The sequence below is a fragment of the Narcine bancroftii genome, chromosome 1 (genome assembly GCF_036971445.1).
Source record: "Narcine bancroftii isolate sNarBan1 chromosome 1, sNarBan1.hap1, whole genome shotgun sequence".
NCBI classification, from domain to species: Eukaryota; Metazoa; Chordata; class Chondrichthyes; order Torpediniformes; family Narcinidae; genus Narcine; species Narcine bancroftii.
The window spans coordinates 22,956,755-22,975,189 of NC_091469.1; the positions used below are offsets into that span (position 1 = coordinate 22,956,755).

Consider the following 18,435-nt stretch of genomic DNA (forward strand, 5'->3'; position numbering starts at 1 on the left):
GAGGTCGACAGCATCGAGTCCACGCTGCTGAAGATCCAGCTGCGCTGGATGGGTCACGTCTCCAGAATGGAGGACCATCGCCTTCCCAAGATCGTGTTATATGGCGAGCTCTCCACTGGCCACCGTGACAGAGGTGCACCAAAGAAAAGGTACAAGGACTGCCTAAAGAAATCTCTTGGTGCCTGCCACATTGACCACCGCCAGTGGGCTGATAACGCCTCAAACCGTGCATCTTGGCGCCTCACAGTTTGGCGGGCAGCAACCTCCTTTGAAGAAGACCGCAGAGCCCACCTCACTGACAAAAGGCAAAGGAGGAAAAACCCAACACCCAACCCCAACCAACCAATTTTCCCCTGCAACCGCTGCAACCGTGTCTGCCTGTCCCGCATCGGACTTGTCAGCCACAAACGAGCCTGCAGCTGACGTGGACTTTTTACCCCCTCCATAAATCTTCGTCCGCGAAGCAAAGCCAAAGAAGATTAATGTATAAATTCCAAAACCCTGCTCCCCCTCATAAAATAGCAGTTTCCCTTCAACTGTGCCTTTAGGCTATAGGAAGGTAAGAGTAAATTGCTAAAAATATTGCAATCTTTCGAGAAACCATTTGAAAATGCCCATAATTCATTAAAATCAATTTTAATTTCCCTCTCACTGAACCTCATGAATCTCAAGCAAACAATCCACTGCTGAAGGAACTCAGTGGACCAGGCAGAATCTGTGGATAGAAATGATCTGTCAACGTTTTGGATCGGGACCCTTTATTGATAAAGGGTTGTGACCCAAAACATTTCTTCAACCATAGGGTCATTCTGTTCATTCAAGACAGAAATTGATAGATATATAAACATTAAGGGAATCAAGGAATATGGGGCAGGACTGGAAAGTACCACTGAGGCAGAACATTGGACGTAGATTTAATGTATGGCAGAGCTGATTTGAAGGACCAGATGGCCTTTTCTTCCTCCAGTTTCTTTTTTTCTTATTTTATGGACAAGTACATTTTCTCATGCAGATGACTGTAGAAAGTGGGTCCAGCATCTTTCTTCTTTCTAATTATGTCGAAAGTCAGCGTTGACTAATCGATGACTATTTGCTTATTTAGTTGGTGTAGCGGTTAGTGCAGTACTGTTGCAGCACCAGCGATTAAGACCACGGTTCGAGTCCCACACTGTCTGTGGGGAGCTTGTACATTCTCCCTGTGTCTGCGTGGGTTTTCTCTGGGCGCTCTGGTTTCCTCCCACCATTCAAAATATACCAGTGGGTGTAGGTTATTGGGGTGTTAATTGGGCAGCACTGATTCGTGGGCCAAAATGGCCTGTTACTGTGTTGTGTGTCTAAATTTAATTTTTAAAAAATCTAAACTTAAAAATTTAAAATTTAAATGACATCAGGGTGGACGTGGCAGAATTACCACTAATTGGTAGTGCAAAAATAAACTGTACACAATGTAAAACATGTAAACAAAGAACAGTAAACAGATACAGAACGTAAACAAACTGACTGCAATACAGAGAGAATCAATAAAGTGCACAAGAAAGAGTCCTTAAATGAGTCTCTGATTGAGTTTGTCATTGAGGAGTCTGATGCTGGAGGGGTAGCAGCTTTTCCTGAACCTGGTGATGTGAGTCTTGTGGCATCTATACCTCTTTCTTGGTGGCAGCAGTGAGAACAGAGTGTGTTCTGTGTGGTGTGGATCCTTGATGATGGCTGCTTCCCTCTGACGGCAGCTTTCCCTGTAGATGTACTCATTAGTGGGGAAGGCTTTGCCTCCGATGTCCTGGGCTGTGTCCACTACCTTTTGGATGGATTTGCTCAGGGGTATTGGTGTTTCCACACCCGACCATGATGCAGTTGATCAGCACACTTTCCACCATACCTCTGTAGAAATTTTGCAGGTTTTCTGGTGTCATTACCAAACCTCTGTAAACACCTGAGGAAGTAGAGGCGCTGACATGCTTTCTTCACAATGCCATTGATGTGTTGGGTCCAGGAAAGATTCTCTGAGATAGTGACTCCAAAGAGCTTAAATTTGCTCACCCTCTCCACCTCTGATTTCCCCCAGTGTTCACTGGATTGTATACCTCTGGCTTTCCTTTCCTGAATGTCTGCAATGTTACAAGTGGATCACATACCATTCTAATCCAGATATATATTGCTGTTTCTTCTTTGTCACTGGGTCTAAATCCTGGAACTCACCACCTACCACCTCTATGGAATTATATGGAGTGCAGGGGTTCAAAAAGATGCTTCACTGCTATTTGGTGTGGAACAATAAAATTCTGGTCCAGCCAACACTATCCACATCCCAGCAAGACTGGATGACAGGTTAGCAATCTGGACACACATGTCGCACCTCACCTCATAAGCATATTGTACAGGAATATCCAAGGTCAAACAAAAAAACTGCGATGTTGGGGTCGAGTGCAATACTCAGCATGCACAGTAAGTAAAGGGTAACCAATGCTTCAAGTTTGAGCCTTTCATCAGGATTCCTGTCAAAAGGCTCAAACCAAAGCATTGTTACCTTTTCCTTACTACTTTTGCTGCATAATCCACTGAGTTCCTCCATGACTACTTTGATACATATTTCTCCAATGATGTGTATTCATACTGGGCCTTAAAATGCACATCATAGATAGATTGTGAGACATAAGGAGATGTTAGGGTGAGTGACCAAATGTTTTGTCAAAGAAGGACAGGGAAAGAGGTAGAACAGTTTAATGAGGGAGCTCCGAAGTTTAGGGGAGTAATTGACAGCCAATGTTAGATCAGTTAAAATCAAGGATGTCTGGTCAACAAAATTAAACAATTTGAGACTTCTGTATTCAACTAGAATATCCAATTACCAGAATGTAACAAGATATTCTTATTTTATTTAACCAGACAGGACCAGCATTAGAATTGCTACTCCACTCGTGAATAAGATGTTTTAATTTAAATATTTGTAAGTGGTGCTGATTTGGCTGAGTCGCTTTTGCAGATCTTGACATTCTGGCAGGGTGAAATTACTGCTGGAGTACCTCATGAAAGTCATTCTTTGCCTGTAAAAGGTTGAAAGCTTCCTCTTAATGAGGCACAGTTCCTCTGAGAGCATTGCAGGCACACAGCCAGCTGCTTGATGCAACAGTTGAAAAACTCTTCCATTTTAGTTTGTAAAGCTCACAGCTTGCTGGCTCTGCAAGTATCAATTTCCTAAGGCCACGAGGCAATCCTTCACACCCAAGCAGTGCCAGTTAATGGACATGAAGCGGATCATCACACAGCAGAACTCTGAGCGACCACTGCTGATATTGAGCACAATTGGAAAGAGGAAAAAGATGAACACAGGAGAGCAAGATACAGTACAGGAGAAAGAAAGGTGAAGAGGGAAGGTAGAGAATGCTCATATGGTTTCAAAAGTAGAATATTCAGCCATATAACTTTTTTGGGTGGTATTTTCAATGCAAATCTATCCCAAATTTGTATGTTCAAAATTATTTCCTTTCAAGATTACAGAATTTCTTCCCACTAATTGAAACCAGCCTCAAAGAGTTTGTTTTCCACAATGTGTCTTGACAAAAGTATGTGCCCTGCTCTTTTTAAAGGAATTGCTTGTCTCATCCCCAGATATATTGTGCTGGGAATTCTGTTCCTTTTGCGGCGGAAAAAGAAGTTTCATGAAACTTCCAGTCTCACTGTTGGAACACAAATTCAAATGTCCATTCAAAAATAGTAACCTTCTTGAGAAGAAACTTGATTTGCTGTTGTATCTTTTCTTGGAAACATGGCAACTAATTAGAGCACATTCCCAAAAGACAACATCAAATGATCTGGGTTTTTTTTTAGTGGTGCTCAAATGATAAATATTGAGCTGAGGCAATGGGAACAAATCCCCTCCTCTTCTTTGAAATAATACCTTGGGATATACTATATCTATGAGAGGGAGTGCAGGCACTAAGTTTTAGAAGAATGTCTTTACTTGGGCAGAAAGGTTAACAATTCAGAATATAGTTTAAGCTAGTCAAGAGAAGTGAGAGAAAAGGTCTTCACCCAGAGTTCTCTACCAGAAAGCATAAAGATACCTGGAATATGCAAATTGTCCTATGAGAAAAGGATGGGCAATCTAGGCTTGTATATCCTGAGAGACAAAAGTGAGAGGGGCATGATTAAGTCAACTAAGATCCTGAAGGGAAATACAAAAGCTGCAAATGCTGGAATCTTAAGCAGACAAAGAATTGCTGGAAGGACTCAGCTGGCGAGGTGCTCAGTTAACATTTCAAGTCAAAATACTTTGTCAAGGTGTGGTTTCTGACACAAAGCATTAACTGACCATTTCTATCCATGGATACTGTCTGACATTCTGAGGTCATCCACAATTCTTAATTTACTTAAGATTCTGAAGGGTTTGACAGGGTGGAAATGGAAGAAATGTTTCTCATTGTCAAAGAATCGAGAACTAGGGATCACTGTTTAGAAACAAGGGGTTGTCTGTTTAAGGCTGAAATGAAGATTTTATTTTCTTTCTCAGAGGGCCATGAGTTTTTATATCTCTCTTCCTTTTTTAAGACAGGGTAGATTAGTGGTTTGCAACCTTTTTCTTTCCACTCACATACCATTTAAGTAATCCCTGTGCTGTAAGTGCTCTGTGATGAGTATGGGATTGCTTAGGGTGATATGTGAGTGGGAAGGGAAGGCTGAGAATCGCTGCTCTAGACTCAATTGATACTGAAATATTTTGTTTAAGAAAAATTGTCATTGGCAACTCCTTTGGAGTTATGAAACCGTGCACATAACGAGTCAATTAGGTACGATTAAAACAGTGGCTTTCAAACTTTTTCTTCCCACTCACATACCACCTTAAGCAATCCTTTACTAATCACAGAGCATCTATGGTATAGGGATTACTTAAAGTGGTATGTGAGTGGAAAGAAAAAGGTTGAGAACCACTGGAGTAGATAGATTCTTAGTCAGCAAGGTTCCTGATGTAGGGAAGAATGCAGAGTTAAGAATACAAATGGATTTGCCATGATTTTATAAAATGGAATAAGGTCAAGGGCAAGAGTGACCTACCCCTGCACATAATGCACATGTTCCAAGATGGGTAAAGAATAATCAAAGCAAAAACTCTTCGGGATATCTTGAAGGTACTAGCTTGTGGCAAACCATGACCAAAAAAAACTAGAAAGTGGCTTAAATCTCTTATGTTTCCAGAAAAACAGTACTTCTGATAGTGTGACACTTCCCTCAGTCCTATGTCAATCTTAAAGACTGTGCCTTTTTTCAGAGTGAACATTTGAAATCACATCTTTGACAATGAAGATGCTTTTATTGATTGACAAAATAGGATATCTGATCTCATTCTAGTGTTCCCATTGCTGAGGATTCAGTCATTGGCTTGAATTTTCCTTGGAAAAGCTCATCACCTGAAACTGTCACTCATTTACTTGCTCAACCGTCCATTTTCTCATTGCCTATTTTTTTCTCTCTGCATTTATCTCCATCTTCCCCACAAATCTATTGCTGATTCCTCCTTTAACTATTCCATGTGGGAACAAGATCCACACTCCCAATATTCCCTGTGGAGTTTTCTTCTAAATTTTAATTAAATTTATTAGTGGCTATCAGACAATTATGATCCTTGGATTTGATCTGCCCCATTACCTTCTCTGTGTGCACGTCCCAAAACTTACATGGTTTTGAAGATCTTGACCAGGTTACCCTGAAATCTTCCCATTCCCTCCAGGAGAGTCCCAGAGACTTGGTGTAGTTAAAATTCTGCTGATGCTGGGGTTGAGTACGATGCACAAAAGTGCTGGAGAAACTCAGCAGGTCATGCAGCATCCATAGGAAACACCTATAATTCCTACAGATGCTGCGTGACCTGCTGAGTTTTTTCAGCACGTTTGTGTATTGCAAAGACTCAGTGTTTTCTGCTGGTTATATATTCTCAATTCCTATGTGAGTCTTTTTGCCTCTCTTTCAGTCACGATTTTATTTGATAACATAGAGATCAGAGTATTTTCAATACACACCCATGCATATGATTTTATTTTATTGCCAACCTGCAAATGACCCACAAGAAATCCTGCAGATTTCTTAATTTTCATGTTTACCTCAATGACCTAAATGAGAAGCAGAAATGATTTCACTTTAATACACCCTATTTAAGCACCCATCAACTTCAGATGTTGTTGGCACTTGCACACAATCTGAATTGTGCGTTTCCTTGACATTAATTTAGCCCAGGCAGTTGATACAAAGCAGATCCGATAGTGCACAAAGCTGTCTTCTATTAGAGGGAGCTTATCCTAATGCAATCCTGCTATTGCAAGGAATTATTTAAATACAAGATGTTCTCCCTTGACATCTTGACTGAAGATCTCTTGTGCCTATTCATCTTCCTTCACTCATGGATCTCCTGGGGTATGTTCCACCTTTTTTGAGACTGACCTTACCAATGAATGCTTTTGTTTCTCTAGCTGTGATTTCTCCTTTCTCCCTTTTGAAATTGGAGGGATGTATGATCTGATTTGCATTCAATGACAATGGCACCTCTCACTTCTGACCTTTCCCTCTGCTTGAGTGTTTGTATTGGCCACAGCTCAGTGGATTGCATTTTTGCCTCTGAGGTCAAATCCCTGTTGGTAGTACATGGCCTTAGGGTAACACTTTAGTGCAGCACTAAAAAACAATGCTTCCTTTCTGGTACATATAGTTAAACACAAGCCCTTGCTGCTTTCTAATGAGGATAGAAAAGAAATCCTACTGACCAGTGTTGGAAAGAAGAACAGTGAAGTTTGCCCCAACACAATGCCTAACCTTCAAGGAAATAATACGAAAAGCAGCAGTTAACTCCCATAGGTAAACAATGCTGACAAACCCAGTTCACCTATTGCCATCTGATCTACACTCTCACCAAAGCCTGGAATTTAATAGAAAGTCATAGAGTTAAGTAGCATGAAACAGCTCTTCAGCACAATTTGTTTATGCTCGCTCTGTTGTTTACCTTAGCTCATCCCATTAGTGTTTGGCTTGTGACCCTCTAAAGCAGTGGTTTTCAAACTGCCTCCCTAACTTCGTTCCACCTTAAGCAATCCCTGTGCCATAAATGCTCTGTAATTAGTAAGGGATTGCTTAAGGCACACATGTCAAACTCAGGCCCGCAGGCCAAATTTGGCCCATGATATAATTATATTTGGCCCGCAAGATCATATCAAATATGTATTAGAGCTGGCCCGATGGCCGCCGTGCCAGTATAGCGCATGCACAGCTAATACTACAAATCCCAGAATGCTTTGCAAATGTGTTGGCGCCGGCCCGTCAGCCCGCTAATCGTCCCCACCTCCCCTCTTTACTTTCATTGGCATCTGTGACCTGTCGCCCAACTCACATGTAATAAACCCCTTACGGAAAATGGCCAAACGAAAGACCGAAAACAGGACCTTTCAAGACAGGTGGGAGGAAAACTCTGACCCCAGAGTTTGATGAACTTGCATCTAAGAAGAGATGGTCAAGAGATGGTCACCTGGTTTAGACCCAGGTGCATCAGAGTAAATCACAGTGTAGCAAGCTAAGCTTGGATTAATATTTTCTTTGGTTAACTTTGGACTGTTCATAGTTGAAAGATTGGATTTTCATTGAAGCAAGTTGTTATTTTTTTTGACTTGTTGGCTTGTGAAAAAAAATACATTTAAAAGGAGCTTAAAGGCTATAGAGAAATATTATTTATTGAATATTTTATTTCTCATTTGTTAATGCTTCTTCTGGAAAGAGTTTAACCAAAACTATTATTAAACATTTATTTTAATAAGAAAAAGTTTAACATTACATATGTTGAAAGAAGAGAAAACATGCAGATGTTGTTGAAAATTTTCAATAAATATTTAGTTTGGCCCACAACATAGTCCAAGTTTTTAAATTTGGCTCTCTGTGAATTTAAGTTTGACACCCCTGGCTTAAGGTATGTGAGTGGGAAGGGAAGGTTGAGAACCACTGCTCTAGAACCAATTGTTACTGAAATATTTTGATTGAAAAAAAATTGTCAGTTGCCCATTTCCTTTGCAGTTATAAAACAGAGTCAATTAGGTACGGTTAAAACAATGATTTTCAAACGTTTCTTTCCACTCACATACCACCTTAAGCAATCCCTACTAATTACAGAGCACTTAGGGATTGCTTTCAGTGGAATTTGAGTTTCGTGGGACAGTTTGAAAAACACTGCTCTAAACCTTTTGAAATCACGTTTTAATTCTCACGCTCTCGCTCTTTCAGACCCTTCCATGTTTCTCCGTGGTTTTTTTTGCAGTCTTCTCAGCCCTCCACCCTCTGAGATACTCATGCTCCAACTTCTTTCTCTCTTCCATGACACTCTTCAGCTGCCAAGACTCTAACATCTGAAATCTTCCCTCTTCACCACCCTCTCTCTTTCTTTAAGATGGCCTTTCAGTCCTCCACCTCTGAATCTTTGCCATCCTGCCTGAATTTTTCCTTATTTGACCAGGTGTCAGGTTTCTTCTGACAACGATCATGCAATGTTTTATTATGCTGTACTTAGTATTCTTGCAATGATCCAAGAATTGTGGATGCGGCTGTTTGAGAGCAGGTTTGCAGCAGAGCGCCTTGCATTCAAATTCTTCTCATGGAGAGACTGGGAGCAAAAGCTGTTTGCAGATTTACAGTGTTTTACTTGAGAATTACAGTGTTTTACTTGAGAATAACAAAAAGCTATTAGCTTGTTCAAACAGTGCAGCTGAGCTAGATATAGCAAAGATGCAAATACAAACTACAAGGGAAGTTACAGGGAACTCATTTGTGTTCTGATTGACAATCTGGCGCTGATCTTTAGTGACTGCCAATCAGAGTGATAGGGCTTTATAGAGGGTATTTGGTCCATTGTTTCCATGCCGATCAAAATGGAGCATGTATGTTATTTGTGCTTCTTGATCCCAGTCCGTAGCCCATTGATTACAACACTTCATGATCAAAGATATTACACATACTATTACCTTAAATGTGATGAGAATCTTCTCATTCACTGATCCAAACTCCCACCTTCCCCCACCAACCCAACTTCTAAAGATAGATGGAAAGCAAACTCAAGTTCAAGTTTATTGTCACACATATCAAGGTGCAGGGAGAAAGTTTGTTTTGTGAGCAATCCAGCTAGCAGATGTAATACAGCAAGTAACAGAGAGGGATCAGTTAGTACAGAGCAAAGGCAACAAAATGATGGAAGCCATAAAACCAACCGCTGGAGGACCTTAGCAGGTTGTCTTTAGAGGGAAAGAGATAGTTGATGTTTCAGTCCTACATTAGGACTTTGGAAGCCATGTTACAACTAGAGTCTGTCTGACCCTGTCTGGAGAGGAGGTGGTATTGTTTTTCCAATCCTCTGAGAGAGGGATTGGTGGGAAAGTTTTTTTAAAAAAAAGCAGAGGCTGGAAATCTGAAATAAAAAGAGTAAGTACTGAAAAAACTCAGTAGGTCAGCCAGCATCTGTGGAAAGAGAACCAGTTAAAATTTCAATTTCAGGACCTTTCTTTAAAATAAGAGGGATTGGATGGAATGCACAGATTCACCAAAATGCGACTGGAGCTCAAAGTATAAGGGCTCAGTAATTCAATGGATGTCAAAGATTTCAAGTGAATTGATCAAGGTGATGAAGACAAAGATTTTCTTTACAGGAAAGGAGTCCATTTGCTCTTCCTGTTTGATAGCTCTAACATGGAGTTTTTGTGTTATTACCTACACAAATCTGGCAGAGATCTCCTTCCCCAGCTTTTTGACACAGAATATCCCCAATATATGAGGCCCTGTGCTCTACCCATCTTACCCCCTTTTCTTGTACCCCTCTCCCTCTGACTGACTTCCTTATCTATTAGATTGGCCCAATCATCTTTCAAAAGGAAATTGGGAAATTAATTGAGAAGGATAGATCTGCCGCCTGTTTGGAAGGAGCAAGAGTAACGGGAATACTAGGAGAGCAAAGGCATGAAGTCCAAATGGTTTTCTTCTCTGGCTTCAGGTTGTGTGCAGTAGAAGGCCAGTTGTGGAAAGCGCACGGTAAATTATTTTGTCTGTTTCAGGGTCTGACCATATTCGAGAAAAGGATGGTCTCTGGGCTGTCCTTGCCTGGCTGTCGATCATTGCAGCTCGCAAGCAGAGTGTGGAAGAGATACTGAAGGATCACTGGGCAAGGTTCGGCCGGAATTACTACTGCAGGTAAGAGTGGTGTCCATTCCGGGAAATACCCAGCCACACTCAGACATTGCAGGTGTAGAGGCAAGGCTCATTATTATTCATTGGGCTCACCACTGAACTTTAATTTTTGAGGAATTTCTCCTTAATTCATATCCCAGAGTGTTGAACCATTACTACAGGGAAATTAGTGCTGTACCCAGCCCCATTATCCAACTCTCTCCTGATGCTCTGGATAGTATACAGGTATTTCTCAACTTACAACCTCTGCGATTGATGACCATCTGTACAGACGACTGAAAAAAAAGAAAAAATATACTCGTATAATCATCAAATATTTGGACCACTTTTTTGGGCCAAAAATGAGTGGGAGGGGGTGGTGGGTCAACTTTTACACAGGTCAAACTTTTGACCTTGTAAGTACAGGTAAACTATCTACTTCTTTCAAAACTTTGGGAGCTGGGATGCCTGGGACCAGGTGGTAAGTCCATTTTTGGGGTGTCAAGAAATAGTATGAGTGGGTGGCCAGGGGTCGGGATACACAGGCAGCCGAGGCATCGGGGTTCAGATGCACAGGCAGCCGGGGCATCGGGGGTTCGGATGCACAGGCAGCCGGGGCATCGGGGGTTCGGATACATGGGCGACCGAGGATTCGGGAGTTAGAATGCTCAGGTGGCCAGGGATTTGGGAGTTAGCATGCTTGGGCACCCAGGATGTTGGGAGTTCAGACGCACAGGTGACCAGAGCATTGGTAGTTAGGATACGTGGGCGGCTGGGGCGAGGATGCATGGTTGGGAGATAGTTTTCCCAGGCAGCCAGTGCAAGGATCTATGGTTGGGAGCTTGGATTTGCGGGCAGTCGGGGTGAGGCTGCCCTTGCTAGCTGCCGTGTTGTATTTCTGACTTGCGCCCATTTTGAGATAACGATCGGTCCGTCAGAACAGAACACAGTCATAAGTTGAGGACTACTGTATTAGATTTGGCTATCATTTAAATTATAGCAGTGTTGAAGAATGTTAAACATGTAGACAGATTTAGCCTTGCATGTTTATATCCTGGACATCCCAAAACCTTATGTAACTGATGAAGGTAGACATGGCTGCCAATAACCCCAAAGTAATGGGCTGATCTTGTTTCAGAGATGAATTCTAGTCCCAGGAGAACTCCAATGCATTCATAACAGTTCTATATGTTCTCTCTGTCACCTTCATTGGTGCAACACTCCCACAATTCTGCTCTGATTCATCGATTTTAACATTGACAGTGACATCAGCAATGCTGAACTTCACATGTACATATGCGGGGGTACCTACCCTTCCGCTGATGGAAACTCCTCTTTCTGCACACTCCCCACTTCCTCTGGCTCCATCGTTCGCAAACCCACCTCCACCCCTCAGTAGAATCCTATACTTTCCTGAACATCCTATACTTTGAGCCAAAGTGGGGACCTGCCCTACCCTCAGCACTTAACACTTCACAACAGGAGATGTGCCATCCTGACCTGGCAATGGCATCAATAGTATTAACAGAGCAGCAATGTCACCATCACCGTGGGTGACAATGGCAGGCCCTCAACAAACTGGCTGCTAGCTCAATAAACGTGACATTAAAGGTATCACCATGTCATTCATCCCATCTGATAATTGCCAATAATCAGTAAATACAGATCCATGATGCCCTCGCTAAATGTTTCAGGGAAAATTCTGAACATAAAGCTTGACCAAAGTTAAAATACTTGCATTTCTATAGTGCTCTCACAATGTCCGGCCATTCTAGATGCTTTGCAGCCAGTGATCTGCTTTGTAGAATTCAGTCAATAAAGTGAAGTGAAACATAACCAATTTGTGCACAGAAAGCTTCTACATTCGTAATGTTGTAATAATTGCATCATCTAATTTTGATGATATTCATTAAAAGATAACTTTCTACTTTTTGCAGAGCTTAATCTCCCAGAATTCTCTACATCCCATTTAGAGCCTTATTTTCAAAGCTTTTTGTCACCCCTTTATTCACTACCTCTCCCTCATGGAAACTGAATTGATCTGTCTGATGAAAACCAGAAATTTCAGACATTGGGCAGGAAAATCCAGTATTTGCTTTCAACTAGACTGAAGAAACATAGGACATTTATTCAAGGATTGCCTTTTTAAAACACAAATGAACTTGCAATCACTGTGCTATAAGTTCTTTCCATACAGTTTAACAAAGGTAATAAATCACCTCATCATCACTTGTTCCTTATGTTTCTCTCTATCTTTTCTGTCTTATTAAACTCTACAACTTGGTCAACCTGTAGATACACAGAGCCCCCATCTCAAACACAAACACAATCCTAATTTGGGACATGTGGTGGCACTTTCTTTACTGTTGCTAGGTCTAAATCCTGAAATTTCTCACCCATCAGAACCATGGGGCCACCTTCAACTAGGCTTGAACTGGTCTTGAGCTCTTATGCTTTTAATGATACAGAAGAAAGTCTCTTAGCCCATTGGCTCCATGCCAACTCCCAGGGGATCAATCCCATTAGTCCCATTTCCTGTCCTCTTATTTCCCTGAACCCTGCAACTTATTCTCTTGCACACATTTCCACATCCTGAGAATAACTAATAAAAAGAAACTCCTCCATGTCTCCAGACCTCTGACCTTCTACAATTGTCTCCAACCTTATACGTCTAGCAGTTCCTGCAAAATCTTTCTCTGTTTATGAGCAGGTTTGATTATGAGGAAATTGATCCCAGAGTGTCGTTCTACTTGATGAGGGACCTTGAAGCTCTGATCACAGAACGATCGTTCACAAACCAGCAGTTTGCAGTGGGCAATCACATTTACTCAGTGGAGAAAACAGAAAACTTTGAATACACGGATCCTGTTGATGGGACTGTAACAAGAAACCAGGTTAGAGGTCAACCTATTGCGCTCTCTTCAAGATTAGTCTGCAGTTAAAAATTATTTGAACTTTTGTTTCTGGAGAAATAGAACTAGTATTTCTACAGCACCTTCGACCACTAAGAATCACTGTACATTCAAGAACGCAGTCATGAAAGTGAAGCTGCTGTTGTAATGTAATGTAGGCAATTTTTGTGACACTAATTTCCCACAAATAGCAAATCGCTAATGTACAGGTTTCTTACTTTTGTCACACTATAGGTGTGATAACTATCGGATAGGATCCCAAAGAGATTTCCTCACTTTTTATCTGTTTTGTAAGTACCCAATGATGCAGGTTAATATGTCATACTCTGTCTCAGTACAGCATTCCCTTTGCATCACTGCCTGCCTTTTTCCAATCTGCTGTCGGATCTCCAGAGCACTTTGACTGATCTGAGCCATGGATCAACTAAACATCCACAGCCCTCTAAGTGGAGAAATCTCTGCTCATCTAAATAGGCAGCTCTTTATCCTGACTTTATGAATGGTTTCCTCTAAGAACACCTGAGCAATCTTTCCACCACAGTTTCCTGGTTGCTGTATCATTTACACTTCTCTGGGCCGCCAGTCACTGTGCAGGATGGTGGTTAATCAAGACCATGGTGTGTTAGCAGTCAGAACATATCCTGTAATGTTATTAAGAAGCCACAAAAGAAAGTTAATGTTTCCTTGCATTCAAAGAAGAAATTTTGTACCAGTTTTGCCAAGAATTACATTATTAGTCCCATATTTATTGTATTATAAAATGGATTGAACAAAATTACACAGGAAAAGAGTTCGGAAATGAGTTAATTGCATCCTCCCTGATTGAGCTTGTGATTTAGTTTTGATTGCCCTACTTTGTAATCTATATTTTTGTCCATTGCTGACTATTTGTATTTCATGTCATAAATGTTGGACTAGTGTATTTTTTTGAGGGAAAGCTTTGCATTTCAGGAACACGAGATGTCTCAAACTGCTGTCAATGAAGTAGCTTTTCAAGTATAGTCACTATTGGAAAAATATGCACCCAAAGGCCCCACAAATAGTAATGGGATGTTTGTGGATCTTTTGTTTCCATTGATGTTGTTTGAAAGATGAGCTCCTATTCCACATTGAGTCATGGAATCTTTGATGTCTGTTGGAAAGAATGGACAGATGAGGTTTTGTGTTCAAGCCTAGGAAATAACAATAAACTCACAACCACTTGCCTCAGGGATGAGGGTGTGACCAATTTACCTGTAGTTGGCAGTCAGAGTCAGAAAACCAGAATGATTCCAGCAGTGAGGGATAAGCCCTCTGTAAGGTATGCACAGAACATGACCCTTGTCTGTTCTGTCAGGTGGATTTTTAAAAAATCCCAGGATAGTATTATGAAGGATAACAGGGGGCGGATTGGCTCGAGGACATGCATTGTTCTATGACCATCGCAAATTATCTGGTCATTATTAAAATAAAAAATTTTGGCAATACTCAGCAGGTCAAGCAAGGCATGTTCAGATTGAAGACCCACCATCAAAACAAGCAGAGACAAGTAAAGCTTGTAAAGCTGCAGGGAGGGTGGGGAGATGTCTCAGATAGGGTAAAGTCAGGGTGACTCTGGGGCTAAGCTGTCAACAAGATTATTTGATCGGTGAGGGTATGGGAGCAGTTGGAGAGTGGGAATATTGTCAAAAGAATAGGGGAGCTGAAAAATGAAGAGTGGGATAACAATGCCCAGCAGGTCAAGCTTGGCATGTCCTCAATTCCCAGAGGAAAACAAAGAAAAAAAACTGACAAAGTCAATTAATATCGCTCATGAACAACAAGTGCAGATAGAAGAATCAAGCTACTTGAAGTTTTAACATTCACCTTTGAGTCCAGAAAGCTGCAATGTGCCCAGTCAGAAGGTGAGGTTCTGATTCTTATTTATGGTTATATAATGACCAGATTATTTGTGGGATTTGCCACATCTTTCCTGCAATGATTATATTTGCAAGAGATGTTTCAATGGATGGGAAGTACTTTCAGATGTTATAATATTGCCTATGGTCTAACAGGAAGCATACTAGCATAGGTAGAGCATTGGCTGATTGGCAGGAAGCAGAGAGTTGGAATACATGGATTATATTCTGGTTGGCTGCCAGTTGTTAGTGGTGTTCCACAGGAGTCGGTGTTGGGGCTACTTCTTTTTCTATTTATATATCAATGATTTAGATTATGGGATGAATTACTTTGTGGCAAGTTTGCAGATGATATGAAAGAAAGTTGAGGAGCAGGTAATGTTGAGGAAATAAGGAGGCTGCTGAAGGACTTTGGCAGATTAGGAGAATGGGCAGAAAAGTGGCATATGAAATACAATGTCAGAAAGTGTACCATCATGCACTTTGTTAGAAGAAATAAATGGGCAGACTATTTTCTAAATGGGGAGAAAGTTTAAAATTCCCAGATGCAAAGAGACTCGAAGTCCTCACGCAGAATAGCCTGAAGGTAAATTTGCAGGTTGAGTTGGTATTGAAGAAAGCAAATGCAATGTTGGCATTCATTTCAAGAGGAGTAGAATATCAGAGCAGGGATGTGATGTTGAGGCTTTATAGAGCACTGGTGAGACCTCACTTGGAGTATTGGAAGCAGTTTTGGACTCTTCATTTAGAAATAATGTTCTGATGTGTGAGAAGGTTCAGAGGAGGTTCACAAGGATGATTCCAGGAATGAAATGATTATCATATGAGGAACATTTGACAGCTCTTTGCCTGTACTCGTTGGAATTTAGGAGAATGAGGGGGATATCATTGAAACGTATTGAATGTTGAAAGGCATGGACAAAGTTGTTGTAGAAAGGTTGTTTCCCATTGTGGGAGAGTTCAAGTAAAGAGAGCACAACTTCAGGATTGAAGTTGTCCATTTAGAACAGAGATGTGGACAAATTTATTTTGTCAAAGGGTAGTGAATATGCGGAATTTGTTGCCACAGATGGTTGTGGAGGCCAAGTCATTGGGTATACTTAAGCTAGAGATTTGATAAGGTCTTGATTAGCCAGGACATCAAAGTTTATGGGGAGAAAGCCGGGCAATGGAGCTGAGTAGGAAAATGAATCAGCTCATGACTGAATGGTGGGGCACACTCGATGGACTGAATGACCTATTTCTGCTCCTATGTCTTATAGTCTTCATTGGAAAATTAAGCCATGTGTTATCTCCTCTCACCTTTCCCCTCCCATTCAGAATGTAAGCAGACACATCATTATCTGATTGATTTTTCGAGAAATCTCTCCACGCTACAACAGATTATATAGCCATCTTAAGCCAGTCATTAAAAAACAGCGTTGGCCATGCCTCTTTACAATTGCTGATGTTAGATTTAAATTTGGACATACAACAGAGTAAGAGGCCATTTTGGACCACGAGTGTGTGCAGCCCAATTAACACCCAATTAACCTACGCTGCCAGTATGTTTCGAATGAAGAGAGGAAACTGGAGCCCCACCCCTGGGGAAAAAAAACACGCAGACATGAAGAGAATGTACAAACTCTTTACAGACAGCACAGGATTCAAACCCAGGTCCTGATTGCTAGCGCTGTAAAGGCGTCACACTAACCGCTATGCCTACCGTGCCACCCACTACACTGATAAATGAAAAGGGGGTTTTTGGAGAAAATGAATAGTTGTCTTCAAACTAAATTTAAAAAATGTTTTATTTTGAAATTCCTCTTCTCATGTTTAATTTAATTTTTAATTTAAAGATGGCCCATGAGCCCATGTTACTCTAATACTCCCATGGAACTAATTAACCTACTAACCCCATACATCTTTGGGATGTAGGAGGTAACTGGAGCACATAGAGGAAACCCATGTGGACAAGGAGAGAACATGCAAACTCCTTACTGTCATCTATGGATTCGAACCCGGGTCGCTGATGCTGTAATAGAGTTGTGCTAATCACAACACTCACTGAGCCACCTGTTCCTTTAGTTCATTGCTTGTGTGATTCTTTCTATGTGACAAGAATATCACCCACAATGCATGTTGCCCCTGAGCTGACTGCGGTGGAATGTCGTCCACCTTTTCATAGACTATGGATTTGCTCAGAGTGTGTGGAGAAGGATGCATGGTTTATCCCCAGCAGCAGCACGACAGAGGACTCTGATCTGCAGGCTGTTTCTGGGGATGTCTGGAGACACAGACTGGCACTGGACGACCATCAGCTCAATGAAAGACACATTTGGGTCAACCTGAAACTTGTTGGTCTTCCAGCACAGTGAGATGACTGTCATGGAATGCTGCTGACTGTCACATTCCAGGCTACAGGAATACATGGTGAGGGATGTACTGAGACATAAAGCGGCAAACATGAGGGCTTTGTGGGAAAGGACTACAGTCTACAGTCCTGCTAATGGGCATTGAGGGATAGAGATCAGAGGGGAAGCCTCACAATCAACAGAGGGGGGAATAACTACAAGGGGCCAATGGTGCTATATAGCAAATTTGAGGATTAATGTAACAAAGAACAGTAATGAAATGTGTTAATATGACACTAAGGATGCAAAAAGATTTTCTTTAGACATGCAGCATGGTAACAGGCCCTTCTGGCCCACAAGGGCATGCCGCCCAATTGCACCCAATTAACCTTCAACCCGCAGAACGTTTTGAACGGTGGTAAAAACTGGAGCCCCCAGAGGAAACCCACACAGACACAGGGAGAATATACAAACTCCTTACAGACGGCATGAGATTTGAACCCTGGTCCTGATCGTTGGCGGAGTAAATCCCGCATTATCTGTAAGGAGTTTGTACATTCTTCCCATGTCTACATGGGTTTCATCACCAGCAACTCCTTGAGTGAACTGATCCACTGATGGGTGGTGATCCCAATCTGTACTCCTTGCTGGAGTTGACAGTCTGTGCTTTGAGAATGGTATTGTTCCAGACTGTTCCTGACTGCTGTGCTTGGTCAATTCCCAGCTGTCACCCAGCTCTCCAAGAATCTCAGCAATGTAACAAGTCACTGACTGGGGTCATCCACTCCTTTTGAAACATTAGATCCAGTTCTCAGACTGATTGTGGCTCCCTAATGTGTGAGGGCCACCCCCAGACGTGTAATGCTCAGTATAAAAATGGTGTCTGAAACTTTTTATTCTTTTCTTGCAGAGGACTCTATGGGTAGCACTCTGACCTCTGAGTCAAAATATTTTGGGTTCAAGTGCCACTCCAAAGACTTGAGCACAGAATCCAGCCTGATGCTGCACTCCAACACGGCGGGCAGAGCCACAATGGCAGAGGTAGTGCTATCAAGGTGACATGTCAACCCAAGACCCCATCTGCCATCTCGGGTAGATGTAAAAGATAGCAAAGCATTGTTTGAAAGCAGGAATTAT

The 18,435-nt window shown here is 41.6% G+C and overlaps 1 protein-coding gene across 4 annotated transcripts in view; it reads left to right on the plus strand.

Moving 5' to 3' along the window:
• pgm5 (phosphoglucomutase 5) overlaps nt 1–18,435 on the plus strand; it is a 173,523-nt gene that overhangs the window by 143,772 nt on the left and 11,316 nt on the right. For all 4 annotated transcript variants that reach the window (XM_069922034.1, XM_069922042.1, XM_069922041.1 and 1 more), the window contains exons 8-9: nt 10,065–10,200; nt 12,887–13,070. In XM_069922034.1, coding sequence (XP_069778135.1) covers nt 10,065–10,200; nt 12,887–13,070 — 320 coding nt within the window. The remainder of the gene's footprint in view (nt 1–10,064; nt 10,201–12,886; nt 13,071–18,435) is intronic.